At 43.4% G+C, this 16,266-nt stretch overlaps 2 protein-coding genes across 8 annotated transcripts in view; one reads left to right on the forward strand and one right to left on the reverse strand.

Annotated features, from left to right (window-relative positions):
* BTF3L4 (basic transcription factor 3 like 4) overlaps window positions 1-12,917 on the reverse strand; it is a 31,568-nt gene extending 18,651 nt beyond the window's left edge. For 3 of the 7 annotated variants that reach the window (XM_028844736.2, XM_077993142.1, XM_077993145.1), the window contains exons 1-2: window positions 12,778-12,847; window positions 4,239-4,352 (exon numbers count right to left, since the gene is read on the reverse strand). Coding sequence is in view for 2 of the 7 variants with exons in the window: in NM_001266981.1 (NP_001253910.1) it covers window positions 4,239-4,352; window positions 9,258-9,311 (168 nt within the window). In the remaining 5 variants the exon portion in view is untranslated. 7 annotated transcript variants of the gene reach the window in all.
* Window positions 12,918-13,888: 971 nt separating this feature from the next.
* The window catches only part of TXNDC12 (thioredoxin domain containing 12), a 34,475-nt gene continuing 32,097 nt past the window's right edge, over window positions 13,889-16,266 (forward strand). Inside the window, 1 exon segment of the mRNA NM_001266161.1 lies at window positions 13,889-14,154. Within this exon segment, the coding sequence (NP_001253090.1) occupies window positions 14,058-14,154 (97 nt within the window). The 5' untranslated portion in view covers window positions 13,889-14,057.

Consider the following 16,266-nt stretch of genomic DNA (forward strand, 5'->3'; position numbering starts at 1 on the left):
CTTGTATTATTACTTTGTACGATTTCCCTGTACGACTATCCTGTGAGGGTTAGAAGACAACACCAGGATGGGGGGAAGGCAGAGAAGCTGCTATAGTGTACACACATGCCACGTATCTATTACGTGGCATTAATTCTCTGTGTGATGTTTTGAGGTGTATAACTCCTCAAAAAAATTGCAGTGGCAATATTAACAAAAAAGAATTTGTAATATAATTTAGTAAGTGCTATAATAAAAAGTAGATACAGGGCATTGTGGAGGCACACAGGAAAGGCACCTAACCCTTCTCTGCACAAATGCTGTACAGGTGCTACCAGGAAGGCCTCTGGGAGGAAATAATGCCTATATTAAGACTCGAAAAAGGAGAAACAGCAATGTCCTTGGAAATACTGATGGGGATTTCTTTTCGATAATGGTTTAAGTAATGAATTCTGCATGGTAGGTGCTCAGTACCTATATAAGGCAGGTAAACCTCTTACTTTCCCTTTTTTTTGATGGCGGAGGAGGGAAGGGAGGAAATGAAAAGGCCAAAAATGAATATAATCAAGTATAAATGAAAAGAACAAAAGCAAGATAAATTAATGAATAGTATGAACTCTGGTTTTCACACACCTTAGTTCAAACCTGGAATTCTAGCACTTACTATGCTACGTGATCTTAGGTAGGCACCTAATTCTCTAAGCCTCAGCGCTCTCATCTGTAACCAACGACAACCAACTCAAAGGGATATTGTGAAGCTGAAATAGGATATAATACATATTGATTTGTCTAGTTGTCTAATTAGTTTTCCCACCAGATCATAAGCTACAAAAGACAGAGGCCATGCAAAATATCTTGTATCACTGTCTAGTAAGTCCTTAGTAAAATGCTTGGCACGCAGATATTTAATAAATGTTGACTATCATTAAGTACTTTGCTATGATGATTTCAATTACAGCAACACCATGACCTCAGCACAGTATTATATGTTTGATTATATTCTGAAGAGATCAAAAATTACTAACTTGTTCCTTATTTCAATGTAAAACACTTATAAAATCAATGCTGCCCCTACACTAAAAGTTTTACTAATTATGAGAGCCATAAAGTCTTCCAGATCTGAACAAAAACTTTAGAAAAACATGTCCTTGGAGATACTACACAGTTAAATCTATACTGCAAGGAAGGTATAAATAAATTTTTTTTCCTCTCTAAAGAAGTGTTTCTCTGGCCGGGCGCAGTGGCTCAAGCCTGTAATCCCAGCACTTTGGGAGGCCGAGACGGGCGGATCACGAGGTCAGGAGATCGAGACCATCCTGGATAACACGGTGAAACCCCGTCTCTACTAAAAAAATACAAAAAACTAGCCGGGCGCGGTGGCGGGCGCCTGTAGTCCCAGCTACTCGGGAGGCTGAGGCAGGAGAATGGCGTAAACCCAGGAGGCGGAGCTTGCAGTGAGCTGAGATCTGGCCACTGCACTCCAGCCTGGGCGACAGAGCGAGACTCTGTCCCCCCCCCAAAAAAGGAAATGTTTCTCAACTAAAGGTGCCCTTTGCCTGCAAGGTACATATTGCAATATCTAGAGATATTTTTTGATCGCCACAACTAGGAGTGTAGGGGTGTTACTGGCTTCTAGTGGGTGAAGGCCAGGGATGCTGCCAAATACCCTATAATGCACAGGACAGCTCTCACAGCAAAGAATTATCTAGTTCAAAATGTCAATAGTGCTGAGGTTCGGGGGCAGAGGAGTTGAAGGGTAGACAGGTAGGCAAAGATATAAAATTGTATAAACATTTACAAGTAGGTTAGGTTTAATATTATCAGAATTCATGTGTATTACTGCAACTTACTCATTTTTACCAAGTTTTAGATTTTTAAAAAGAGGTTTGAAGGAACTTAGATTTGTTTTTTCTAATATTTATCTAAGATTGAGAGAATGGTCTCTCTAAAAATATTTCAGGTCCGTCAAAATATATAAAAGCTTTCAATAACTCAAAAAAAATAATGTCTAAATATAATTTCAAGTCTTACAAATGAAGCTCTAATCTGTATCTAGGAGTAAGAAGGCACAGTCACATCAAGCTGAAAGGAAAAGTACGCATGTGGCTTACATTTTCTACTATTTTATCAGTACACTGATTTTCAACGTACAAAACAGATTTAAATGATGTGTTAATTTTATTCATTTATATATGCAAGGTGGACGGAACATGTGGCATTTTGCCATTCCACTACCTTTTCTTTGCCATTTCTTTATTAATGATCCCTACCTCCACACTGTTTCTTTCTTTTTTTTTTTTTGAGACAGAGTCTCACATGATCTCTACTCACTGCAACCTCTGCCTCCTGGGTTCAAGCCATTCTCCTGCCTCAGCCTCCCAAATAGCTGGGATTACAGGCGCGCACTACTATGCCTGGCTAATTTTTGTATATTTAGTAGAGACAGATCTCACCATGTTGGCCAGGCTGGTCTCAAACTCCTGACCTCAGAAGATCTGCCCGCCTTGGTCTCCCAAAGTGCTGGGATTACAAGTGTGAGCAACCGTGCCTAGCCCCTACCTCCACATTATTTCTGATGCATGTTTTATAGCACATGTACACTAGTCATCTATTTAAAATTGTGAGGTAGTACCACACACAGTAACGATTAAATTTAACTTATGGCAGTGAAAGCATAAACTTTGGTTACTATCACAGATGGAATTGGCTGGGTGCGGTGGCTCACACCCGTAATCCGAGCACTTTGGGAGGCCAACGTGGGCAGATCATTTGAGGTCAGGAGTTTGAAACCAGCCTGGCCAACATAGTGAAACACTGTCTCTACTAAAAATACAAAAAAAAAATTAGCTGGGCGTGTGGTGGGCACCTGTAATCCCAGCTACTCGGGAGACTGAGGCAGGAGAGTTGCTTGAGTCCAGAAGGCGGAGGTTGCAGTGAGCAGAGATCATGCCACTGCACTCCAGTCTGGGAGAGAGTGAGATTCTGTCTTAAAAAACAAAAAAACAAATGGAATCATCAGGCAGAAGTGAATCTAGGTGGTAAAATCCCAAGTAGTAGTTGTTGTTATTTATTAAGCATCTTTTGGAATGACATTAATCTTTGGTCTCACATTTGAGAAAAATAGTGTCATCAAAATACAATAAACTGACAATTTTTTTTTTTTTTTGAGACGGATGCTCACTCTGTCACCCAGGCTGGAGTGCAATGGCACAATCTTGGCTCACCACAACCTCTGCTTCATGGGTTCAAGTGATTCTCTTGCCTCAGCCTCCCGAGTAGCTGGGATTACAGGTGTGCGCCACCACACCTAACTAATTTTTGTATTTTTAGTAGAGATGGGGTTTCACCATGTTGGCCAGGCTAGTCTTGAACTCCTGACCTCAGGCCATCCGCCTGCCTTGGCCTCCCAAAGTGTTGGGATTACAGGAGTGAGCCACTGCACCCAGCTGACTTACACATTTTAAACAATTTTTGAAACAGTTTTACTAAGAAATCTAACCCATGTAAAGCTATTGCTAAAGCCTTTTGGCTGAGGCAGTAACTAATGAGACTCTGTAGAATATAAAGGTGCAGTAGGGTAAAAAAGTCTACCGCTATTGAGCCATGAGTCCAAAATCTTAAATAATAAAAAAAGTCTGGCCAGGCGCGGTGGTTCACGCCTGTAATCCCAGCACTTTGGGAGGCTGAGGCGGGCGGATCACGAGGTCAGGAGTTTGGGACCAGCCTGGCCAGCATGGTGAAACCCCATTTCTACTAAAATTACAAAAATCAGCCAGGCATGGTGGCACGCACCTGTAGTCCCAGCTACTCGAGAGGCAGAGGCAGGAGAATCATTTGAACCTGGGAGGAGGAGGTTGCAGTGAGCCAAGATCATGCCACTGCACTCCAGCCTGGGTGACAGAGCAAAACTCCATCTCAAAAAAAAAAAAAAAAAAAGTCTATCTCATCTGAAGAAATGTTGGGGTTTATTTCTATATTATTGGAGACATATTTTATATTAATAATCAAAAGCAGTTACATAATTTTGTCATATATGCAAATATCTTGAGCCTGAAAAGTATGAAAATCCTTCACTGTCTACTAAAATTATTTTTTTGAGCATCATTTAATTTCATACAAAAATCAAAGTGCCACAGTCCTTCAAAGACATCAGTGACAATATCAAAGATTTTTCTAAGCTGATATTTTACATCTGAAAGGTCTAGACAATTATTTGTGCATGTGCCCACATAATTTAACAACTTGCAAAGTGATCATACCTCTTCAATACCAGCTATATTATTCACAGCCAGTTTTTTTAGAGAACTCTGAAGCTTTTTGTCATCAGCTGTGGCTGTTCTGTGTACCACCTTCTTCTTTCTGCGAGCTGTACCCTGAAAAATAACCAAACAGAAGTGTTAGCATGCCTGGCATCTGGCAACTGCAATCACATCTTATATATCACAATAATCTAACTAAAACCCACATAAAAAATAATGATTAATATTATAAGACTGCTCAGAGGTTGTGACTGTCAGCCTAATGCAGATTTTTAAAGGTCAGTTCTAGCCAGTTCTTTTTTTTCCTTATCAGCTTTCTCGGGTTGAATTATTCTTATCTAATATCCAGCCTTTATCATTTCAACACAAGATACCGTTTGCTAATAAAACATAATGTATAACTTCAAGACAATTTAAGTACTTTATAACAATTTTAAAACATTATCATTTCTTATAGTAACTACCACCCCCTGCCAATAGTCTAAAGATATTCTGAAATTTGGGGAATTAGGACATAACTGAAAATTAATACCTACATTACAGTAGGAGGAAAAAAAATCAATAAATAAACAAATTAGACAATTTCAAATGGGATTAAGTACTATTAAGAAAAAAAACAAAACTAGAGCACAGGAAGAATGACTAAGTGGGAGTACAGCACTACTTTATTAGAAAGTCTAGGAAAGCCCTCTCTGAAGAGGTAACATAAGAATTGAGACCCATAACTAGGGCAAGAATGTTCCAAGCAGAATGAAACAAGGTTGAACTTGTCCTTTCTAGAAGAGAGAAAATGGGCCAGTATGGCTAGAGTAGAGTGAACAATGGGAACGGAGGAGGAGTATGAAATCAGAAAGATAGGCAAGGACCAGATTATGTAGCCTAGAATGCCATGGGCAGGAGCTAGATTTCATTCTGATTGCAATGGGAAGCCATTGAAAGGTTTCAAGCATGGGAGTGACTTGATCTGATTATTTATGACTGAAGTTGCTATGTGGAAAATGGATTATAATGAGACCAGTCAGCAGGCTCCTGTAGCCACCCTGGCAAAAGATGAGGAATATGGCAGTGAAGATGGTGAGGGGTTAGATTTTCACAAGAGACCACATGACTTTGCTGATGGATTGCATGTGGGATACGAGAAAAAAAGGGCATTTGGATGATGCTTAGAATCTTGGCCTGAGCAAACAGGTTGAAAATTATGCTAGTTACTGAGAAAGAAAAAGTTCATTTCTAAATTGATACTTTGAAACTCTAAATACATTTTTCCATTGAAATACTATTTAAAATAATGGATTAAATTCCTGGATCAGTTTATTAAGTATTGAGGGTGAAATATTTCTAAAACTGGTAGGAGTAAGGAGAATGGAATAGTGGTTACAATCTCTGGGCAGCTCCTATAGTAGTACTCAGGGAATCAGCCTTATAGAGGGAAGGTAGGGGCTTCAGTCTCAGCAATTCTGGTGGGAGTGGAGGAGAGATGTGACGGCAGAGGATGCCTTGAAATCTAGTTGCTGAAGGACTATTTACATAGGCACTCACTTGTGAAGCATTCCTGACTCAGGGATAGCTCAATTGCTTGGTGAATACCTCAACTCGAATGATCCTCAGGTACCTCAAATTCAACATGTCTTAAAGCTTATCAGTCTACCAATCTATTCTTTCTGTATTTCCTAACTTTTGTAGCTGGTGGTACCACCATATACTCAAGTCTCTAAAATCATGAATCTGTGGGTTATCCTAGATTCTTCTGCATGCCCTTCACCCCCCATATCCCATCAGTCACTAAATTGTGTCAATTCCAACTCCTAAATTTGTATCCCATATAACAGAGGTCCCCAACCGCCAGGCCACTGACCGGTACCAGTCTGTGACCTGTTAGGAACACGGCAGCACAGCAGGAGGTGGGGCGGGGGGTATGAGCGAGCATTACTGCTTGAGCTCCACCACCAGTTAGATCAGCGGCAGCATTAGATTCTCACAGGAGCGAGAACCCTGTTGTGAACTGTGAATGCCAGGAATCTAGGTTGCGCACTCCTTATGAGAATCTAACTAATGCCTGATGACCTGAGGTGCCACAGCTTTATCCCAAAACCATCATCCCCCCATCCGTGGAAAAACTGTCTTCCATGAAACCAGTCCCTGGTGCCAAAAAGATTGGGGACTGCTGCCTTATACTATAGCAATAGCCTCTCAACTGTTCTCCTACATGCCAAACTTCCATTTCGTTCCGTTTTCCACAACTCCAGCAGTTACGTTTCTAAAATGGCAGTCATTTCCTTCTTAAAATCCTTTAATAGCTGCCCACTGCCTACAGGATAAAACTCCAAGCTCCTTGGTATGGCATATAAAAGTATGATGGAATCCCAAAAACCTGGTCATTTCATTTCCTGCCATTCTCTATCCATTACATACTCTAAAGAATAGCTGTACCGGCCAGGCGCGGTGGCTCACGCCTGTAATCCTAGCACTTTGGGAAGCCGAGGCGGGCAGACCAGAAGGTCAGGAGTTTGAGACCAGCCTGACCAACATGGTGAAACCCCGTCTCTACTAAAAATACAAAAATTAGCCAGGCGTAGTAGCACTTGCCTGTAATCCCATCTACTCAGGAGGCTGAGGCAGGAGAATCGCTTGAACCCAGGAGGCGGAGGTTGCAGTGAGCCAAGATCACACCACTGAACTCCAGCCTGGGTGATAGAGCAAGACCCCATCTCGAAAAAAAAAAAAAAAAAAAAAAAAAGGCCGAGGCAGGCGGATCACGAAGTCAGGAGACTGAGACCATCCTGGCTAACACAGTGAAACCCTGTCTCTACTAAAAAAAAATACAAAAAATTAGCTGGGCGTGGTGGCGGGCACCTATATGGAGGCTGAGGCAGGAGAATGGCGTGAAGCTGAGAGGCAGAGCTTGCAGTGAGCTGAGATTGCGCCACTGCACTCCAGCCTGGGCAACAGAGACTCCGTCTCAAAAACAAACAAACAAAAGGTCTGAGCGCAGTGGCTCACACCTGTAATCCCAGCATTTTGGGAGGCCAAGACGGGCAGATCACCTGCGGTCAGGAGTTCAAGATCATCCTGACCAACATGAAGACACCCCATCTCTATCTCTACAAAAAATACAAAAATTCAGCTGGGCACGGTGGCGCATGCCTGTAATCCAGCTACTTGGGAGGCTGCAGCAGGAGAATCGCTTGAACCTGAAAGCAGAGGTTGCAGTGAGCCGAGATCGTGCCATTGCACTCCAGCCTGGGCAACAAGACCGAAACTCCTTCTCAAAAAAAAAAAAAAAAAAAAAAAAAGAATAGCTGTACCAAATTAAAGCAAGCCATTCCACTAAGTACCGTGTTATCTTAGCACCGTATGTGCCTTTGCAAGTATGGAAATAACAACCCTTTTTACTCTACCTCCATGAACCCTCTTTTTTTTTTTTTTTTTTTTCTGAGATGGAGTCTTGCTCTGTTGCCCAGGCTGGAGTGCAGTGGTGCGATCTTGGCTCACTGCAACTTCCACCTCCCGGGTTCAAGTGATTCTCCTACCCCAGCCTCCTGAGTAGCTGGGACTACAGGCGTGCTCTGCCACACCTGGCTAATTTTTGTACTTTTAGTAGAGACAGGGTTTTACCATGTTGGCTAGCTGGTCTTGAACTCCTGACCTCAAGTGATCCACCCACCTCAGCCCCTCAAAGTGCTGGGATTACAGGTGTGAGCCACTGTCCATTACATTTCTGCCAGCCATTACCTTTCTGTCTAGTGATAAATTCTTGTTTATCCTTTAAATAAGAGCTCAGTAACGACTTTCTTGTCTCCTCTAGGCAAGAGCACCTGGTACTTCATCATAACACTCACTATTCTCCATTATAATTGTGAGCATCTCTCTCCCAAGCAGAGTTGTGATCTTGTTTATCTTCTATGTGCCTGGTACATAGTAGGTGCTCAATATACAATAGCTAAATTGAATGTACCAACCACAGTTTTAAAATACATAATGGCCATGTGCTACATCAAGCTCGCTCTTCTAGGTATATTATATGGTTCTTGACTATCCCTAGTTTTTGCATTGGCACATCACATCACACTTGATGGTACAATGTGACTACTGTTGTTACATGACTGTGTTAATCTAACTCCAGACTCATATAACTGTATCACTGTGGAAGAAGGAGAAAGTACTGGCTCTTCTTCCCTTCCCTTGTGCTCATCCCCAGAAGCTGTGGTTATTGTCCGTGTAAATGACATACTGGGACCCACTACAAAAAGCAGTGTCCTGCCTACCATTTCAGGTCTGAGGTAAGTACTATTCTTTCTTTCCCTTTTGCAAAGATTGTACTGGGCAGAGATATGGGTAGAATATTCTCCTTGAGCCTGGTGCCACAGCTGAAGAGAATCAAAGACTTTTGTTGTTCACAACTAGCTCTTCCTTAGGCTTTAAAAAGTACAGGGAATAAGAAAGCTCACATTCATATTCACCAACATGGAAGAACAGGTAAGAATCTGTGAGGAAAACCTAGCAATGAACAAAATATATAATCAACTTAAGCATCTCCAGCTAAACCTCTGTACAAGTAGGTAATATCCAGTCAAGATGAAGTAACCCTAACATCTGCTACGCCCTGGAAGTGAGTCTAACCATAACAGCTATCATTTATTAAGCATCTACTCTGTGCTAGACACCATGTTAGGTGTTTTATAAATATTACCCTAATCTTTAAATACCTTATGTAGGATTATTTCTATTTTGCAGGTAAGACAGTGGAAGCTTAACAAGGTTGGATAACTTGTTCACATCATATAACTAGCAGATGTTAAGAGTTAGGATTCAAACAAATGTGGCTATTTCCATTGCATCATCAGAGAGAAGAGTGTTCTAGTTACCTATTTTAGATCCAGACAAGTTATTTTCAAATTCGAATGTGGTTTGATCTTGATTATTGAAAAGATTTTAGATTTTCAATGACCACAAATCTGAAATAATAACACTATCTGGTTACATACATTCTCCTATCAGTTTTTCTTATGCCACACTCACCTTGCCCCCTATCCGGACCTGAGCCTGAAGTTTGGCTAACTTTTCTTGATTCATGCTGTTGGTAAATCTAGGGGGGGAAAAATAGATTTGTTAAAGTCACTCTTTTACCGAAATCAACAAACTGTTTATGCAACAGTACCTTCTGGTTCACTGAGCTTGTAGTATGCATCAACACCATGACCATGTTAATACTGTCTATATTCTTAATAAACATTAATAACTTGTTCTAGCTTCATAAACCAGGTATTTTTAAAAATCAAAATTAAATTACCATGAGGGAATCAAATATACAAATAAAATAGAATGGGATTCAAAGTCACCTATTCAAAGATCCCTCCTTAAAACATGATTCAATCCTTTGGCATTCAGTTAAGCCTAATCAATTATGAAATCTCTGTAGGCAAGCCAGCTTTTTCCCCCAAAGATTTTTACAGCAGAGAGCTGTTACCAAATGTTATTAGCAAAATCTTCAAGTAGATTTTTTTCCCTCCCAAATCACATTCTGTATTTCTTATAAACCATAAAGATGATAAAAGGAAAAAAAAGCTGAACAAAGAAGAAATTCAACAAAAGGCTGTCTAGCTGTCAAGATATCAAGTAGTCACATCCTCTATTCAAGGTCAGATGGTATGTTAATAATGGGGAAAGAGAACCAGGTTTTCAGACGTTTGGTGCTTCTGCAGCATTCTCCAGAGTTCATTCAATACCCTGCACTGATACAGTATGTTATACTTGTCAAGATATTCTTGCCTACAGGGTAAAATGCTTCATTGCACAATTTAACAAAAACATATCTTTGCTACAGTAATAAATGTTGGGGGGGAGAGGAGACTCCTAAAACAAGCTTTTTAAAGGTAATCTTGATTTTGAAGATTCTAACATCATGAATCTAGTCTGGTCAGTGAATTCCCACTAAGAAAAAAATATTTTTAAGTTTATAATGGGTCATAACATTCCACATTACATAAACAAAGAAAAGCCAATCAAGGCCTGGCATGGTGGCTCACGCCTATAATCCCAGCACTTTGGTAGGCCGAGGTGGGTGGATCACCTGAGGTCGGGAGTTCGAGACCAGCCCGACCAACATGGAGAAACCCTGTCTCTACTAAAAATACAGAATTAGCCAGGCATGGTGGCATATGCCTGTAATCCCAGCTACTCGGGAGGCTGAGGCAGGAGAATCGCTTGAACTCGGGAGGTGGAGGTTGTGGTGAGCCGAGATTGTGCCATTGCACTCCAGCCTGAGCAACAAGAGTGAAACTCCATCTCAAAAAAAAAAAAAAAAAAAAAAAAAACCACCAAAATAAAAGTCTTGTTTTACTTGTTCTGTGGATCAACAAATCATTACTGAGATGTGGAGGAGGGAATAAAGGACTAGGCTGTTATCAAACCTTCCTTGGCCAATTCTCTAAACCCTGTATAGTCATCATTCCCATGAAAAAGATACTGTTTGCTTCATTTGAGAGATTAATAAAGGAGCATCGAAGACTATATAATTACTAACCACTTTGTACTTTGACACTGTACTTAGGCACTAACCTGTATATATCTCTTCTTTAAGGCTAATGTCCAGATCCCAAATAATATTTAGAATTTATGATTCTTCACTCTGCTCAGCACTGTATCACAATGCTGAAGCAGCTAAAAACACTTTTATAGGAGGAAGTGTGTTTAGAGTTCAAAACAAGAAGTCTTAACTGTGTGCCAATCTTAGCTCTGCCACGGACTTAAATTTGATGACTGAAATCCCAATTCCTATGCTCAAATATCCACAGAAAACGATCAACATTCACTTTTCTCAAAGGAATGTGGCCATGAGAGTGTAGTGAACTAACAAAGAGCCTAAGGAATTTATTGCAAAAAAAAAAAGGGGGGCTAAGGAAAAACATTAGACCTAGATACTGGGTAAACCCTTTGGAATTCTTTTGCATTTTGAATTAACAATTCCCAAGAGAAGAGACAGAGGTTGGGATGCCAAGACAAAGTCTTGACTTGTTTGAAATAAAAGCAAGAACAAAATTCACTCTTCAAATCAGGTATAGATGAAAGAACAGATTCCATTCCAGGTGGTCAGGACAACAGAATTGAGAAATTTTGTTCCTAAGGAGTATCTCAGAGAAAAAGGATTTTAGGTAGACTGAGAGCTCAAGGCAGTAGGGGAGGAAGAAGAGTAGTCTTTTGTTTCTTAGCAAGTTGTGGTGTGTGGAATTCAAGTAAGAAAGAGGACTGGACTGTCTATGAGATGTCAAGCTCAGAATCTGGAGTAGACCTCCAAGATCACCTAGTTTAATTCCCTGTTCTCAATCAACCTTTACTTTATTGCACCCATTCCTGTCTGTGATGTCATCTCAACACCTGCTAGCAGCAGCAAAGTGTAAATTACAAACAAAACAGTTCCCTCCCTCCCATCTTAATAGATTAGGAAATGAGGGCCCAGAAGGGAGAAGTCCCTTCCTAGGCCCAAAGGGGAGAAGTAACTTCCTAAAGCCACATGATTAATGAGTTCTTCCTTGGGGATCCCAGGATCTTTTAGCACTGTTCTCAAGGACTCAAGAAAGGGTGTAAACAGGTTTATCTATATTTATTAAGTGCCTAAGTTAGAAGCATTGTGGTAGGCACTTTCACATACATCATGTTTACACAGAGATAAAAATAATTGCAACCTTGAGTCCTGACTTTTTATTATGCAGGGTTTCTCTAAGACGAGCGCAGGCTTTGGAATCAGAAAGACCAAGGTTCTACCACTTGGGAAAGGTATTTTTCTTCTCTGAACTTGTTTTCCTCCTGCATTTGCAAAAGTATAACACCACGTACTTCACAGGGTTGTTTTGAGGGTTAAAACATTATCAACCACAGGGAATGGTTCACAGAAGATACACAGTTACTGGTAACTATTGTTACCACTCCCGAGGGGACAACTATGGTAAACTGCAAGAACGTGGGAACGGAAGTTGAAACCGCCATTCACTAGCTGTGCAACACTCAGCCTGTCGGTCAGTCAGCAGGCAGAGGGGGTTATCAAGATAGGCAAGGGACGCCGACTTGTAAACAAACATTGCCATTACAAGGTGAAGAGCGCTGCAACTGAGTTCGGTTCCCTGGACTTGAGGGCGGGAAGTGGTAACCTCAGCGTCCCTATCTGTAGGCTGGGAGCATCAAATGAGATGACAACAGAGAGCATGTATAAAGACCAAAGCACACAACATTGCTGTTGTGAATGAGGAGTAATGGGACAGAGGAGGGGCGTCTACCCGCCTCCTGGGACGGGATCTCGGCGGCAACAGCGCGGGCCCGCTCGCTCCCACAGGGGGCGGTGGTGCTGGGGACCTTCCCACAGGTGCCGACCCCCAGCTGCGCCGCCGGTAACCGACAGGCCAAGCCAGCCGCCTCCGCCCCCGCTCGCCGCACCACGGCGGAAGTGGCAGCCTGAGCGGTTGGCGGGTGTCGAAAGGAGAGGGCGGGGGGAGACCGTGCGCAGCGGCCTATGGCCGTGGAGTGGCGGGACCGCCGGGGGTCTCACCTGAAGCAGGGAGGGTCCTCCAACAACAGCACGCGGCAACAGCAAGATGGCTGCCTCAGCCGAGACAGAGAAAGACGACGGCGGCGGCGGCAGCGGCGGCGGGAGCAGGTCCACGTGACACACCCGACCCCGCCTCTCCCTCTCCGGGGCAGCCTATCCCGGGAGCGCACATCTGAACTCCAACGCCCTGCCTACTTTGCGCATCCCTCTAGTGCTAGTGGCGGCAGGTGCAGGTGGCCGCGCAGCATCCTGGGGCTTGCAGTCTCCCGAGCGTTCCATTGTGTCCCTGCCTACAATTTTAAGGAACCTAATAAAAGGGCGGTCGGTATGTTTTTGTTTGGGTGTGTACTTTTGTTAGGTTGCTTTTTCGCTATGCATTAAGTACGGACTTTAGGACTCAACTAGTACCAGGAAGAAAAAGACCGGACATTTTCACCTGTTATACAGCGGAGGGGAAAAATTGGGAAGAAATCCTCAACCTACAAGAAAAATAACCAGAAGCTTTACACTTTAGCCTGCAGTGACTTCTGTCCTGGTGTCCTAAGTCCACCTAAGTCAGTTTTGCAATAAGAGGCCCCAAGTTTGGTTTTCTCGGAGCTTGCATCAGTTGGTTGCATCATCCCTGAGTAGAAGATTTGCGGTTGCAAGGAAAAATAAGGTACAGAGCTTCTCCAGCGGGGAAGTGCATGCCTGCACGGCACGAGCCCACGCACCGCAGAACAGGCTTGCCAGGTCTCCTCGGAGACCCTGGCAGGAACCTAACAATGAAATCCAGTCGTCCAGTCTTTATTTGTGGAGGGGGAAGGAGAATCCGAGGCCAGTGGGCAATTCGCCCACTGTTGGGAGCGACTGACCTCACGAATCAATAATTTGCGTTTGACTAGGAAGTGGAGCGGTTCTTGGGGGGAGGGGCTGGACTGGTGGCGAACGCGAGCAGCAACGGTTCTCCCGAACCTCTCTCCCGCCCTTACTATCTTGGCCCACATTTTCCCGCTCCGTCCCGGGACCTGGACACCCAGAATCCATGGAAAGCAACTCGCGCTCGAGAACAGCTTTCGTACCCTTCTACGTGATCTGCACCTTTAAACTCACTCCATCCCAAACCGGACCCCGGAGGCACCACCCACATCCGTCTAACATCACTTCCTCCAGAGTTTGAAAAAAAAAAATCTGGGAAGGAGAGGGGTTGTGCTGAGCCGCGCTCGGGGAACGGTGTGGACCGTCTGCTGGGACTCCGGCCCTCCGTCCGCTCAGCCCCGTGGCCCCGCGCACCTACTGCCATGGAGACGCGGCCTCGTCTCGGGGCCACCTGTTTGCTGGGCTTCAGTTTCCTGCTCCTCGTCATCTCCTCTGATGGACATAATGGGCTTGGAAAGGGTCAGACCGCGTTCTTATCTTTACTGATCCTGGGCCCCAGCCCAGTATAACCTCTTCTTGCCCTAACACCGTTCCCCTCCCGTTCTATCTCTTAGACCACGCCAGATTTCTTTTTATCTTCCCTAATCACTCCTGGAGTTTGAAGATTTCTTGGGGTAGAGAGTAGCGGGTCTGGGGAATGAAGTTCTACTTGAGGCCTCTCTAAATTACTGGGTTGGGGAGAAGGAATGGCCCGTAAATTAAGAAAAGCATGTTTAAGAGCCCGGCACAGTGCCTAGCACTTGGGAGGTCCTGAGGAGCGGTCACCTTCCCACCCGGGAGAAATAGAGCCGTTGGGGACCTGCATATGCAGAGAACCCTGTCCTAGGTCTGAAGATTTCTCTCCTTGCCTCTTCCGTGAAGAGCTAGGTTACTGCCACTTGCTTGCCTTTGGGAGACAGCACCTGCATCCCAGGTAGCTGGATCTAGTGCATAAGAAGGACAGGGTGAAGGAGAAGGTCTGCTGTTTAAGGATCCCCAACAATTGTCCTTGCTGTGGTTCAGCGAAGTGTTTTTGTGAATGAGCGATCGGTGGTTATGAATGGAAGTTAGGAGGTGTGGCCCCCTACTCCATCCATTACCTGCATCTCCATTCTAAGTTTTAACACCTTTCTCCTCATCAGCCCTTACTTAGCTGAAAGTTGGATTGACAGTCTGTGAACTCAAGGTTTATGGTTTTCTAAGTAGATGAATTGTAGCATGGATCCCAACCCCTCTTCCATTTTTTTCCCACTGACCTTACTGTATGGAATGATTCTGCTGCAATCCTTCTGTTTTTGTTTTCTCTTATCCTCTCTATTTTCACATCAATTGGTGAGTAATAAGATTGAGTGGGCATTCATTTTGCCTGAATGCAATCATTCCTTCATTCCATAAATAATTTTTGATCACCTCCTGTATTTCAGGCACTGTTCTAGGCACTAGGGATATAGCTGTAAACAGGACAGACAAGGTTCCTACTCTCGTGGAGCTTATATTCATGTCAGAGAGACAGAGTAGACTCATGAACAAATTAATAAGACAGTTTCAGCTAGGAACAAGTGCTGGGAAAACAAGACTGTGATGGAATAGGAAGTAGAAATGCTGGGGAGGTTGGGGAAGCTGGCATCACTTGAGTTATGAAGGTCAGGAGAAGCTTTTTGGAGAATGTGATATGTGGGTTTCCATCTCAGTGATGAAACTGCATGACAAATCCTGTTAGGCCAGAATGTTTTAAGTACTGACAATCCCATTTTAAAACAGACTGCCTTTTTGTTTGTTTGTTTTGTTGTTTTGTTTTTTAGACAGAGTCTCGCACTGTTGCCTGGGCTGGAGTCCAATGGCATGATCTCAGCTTACTGCAACCTCTGCCTCCTGGGTTCAAGCGATTCTCCTGCCTCAGCCTCCCGAGTAGCTGGGATTACAGGTGTCCACCACCACGCCTGGCTAGTTTTTTGTATTTTTAGTAGAGATGGGGTTTCACTATGTTGGCCAGGTTGGTCTTGAACTACTGACCTCATGATCTGCCCGCCTCGGCCTCCCAAATGCTGGGATTACAGGTGTGAGCCACTGCACCCAGCCAGACTACTGTATATTTACAGTAAAATTGTAAGTACTGAGAGTAACGGAAGAGTAGTGTGTTAGATACGTGAGTTTAGATCTGAGTTTTTTCTTTGTTGTTTTTTCTGTTTGCTTGCTTTTGTTTTTGAGATAGAGTCTTGCTCTGCCACCCAGGCTGGAGTGCAGTGGTGCTATCTCAGCTCACTGCAACCTCTGCCTCCTGGATTCAAGTGATTCTCCTGCCTCAGCCTCCTGAGTAGCTGGAACTACAGGCGTGTGCCACTATGCCGAGCTAATTTTTTTTTTTTTTTTTTTTTGTATTTTTAGTAGAGATGGAGTTTCATCATGTTGGCCAGGCTGGTCTCAAACTCCTGACCTCAGGTGATCCTCCCTCCTGGGCCTCCCAAAGTGTTGGGATTATAAGCGTGAGCCACCGCATCAGGCCTAGATCTGAGTTTTAATTTGTTCTGCCACTCACTAGCTGAGTAGCCTTGGGCAAGTTTCTTAACTCTCAAAGCCTCAGTTCCTCATCTG

The sequence above is a fragment of the Macaca mulatta genome, chromosome 1 (assembly GCF_049350105.2).
Source record: "Macaca mulatta isolate MMU2019108-1 chromosome 1, T2T-MMU8v2.0, whole genome shotgun sequence".
Lineage (NCBI taxonomy): Eukaryota > Metazoa > Chordata > Mammalia > Primates > Cercopithecidae > Macaca > Macaca mulatta.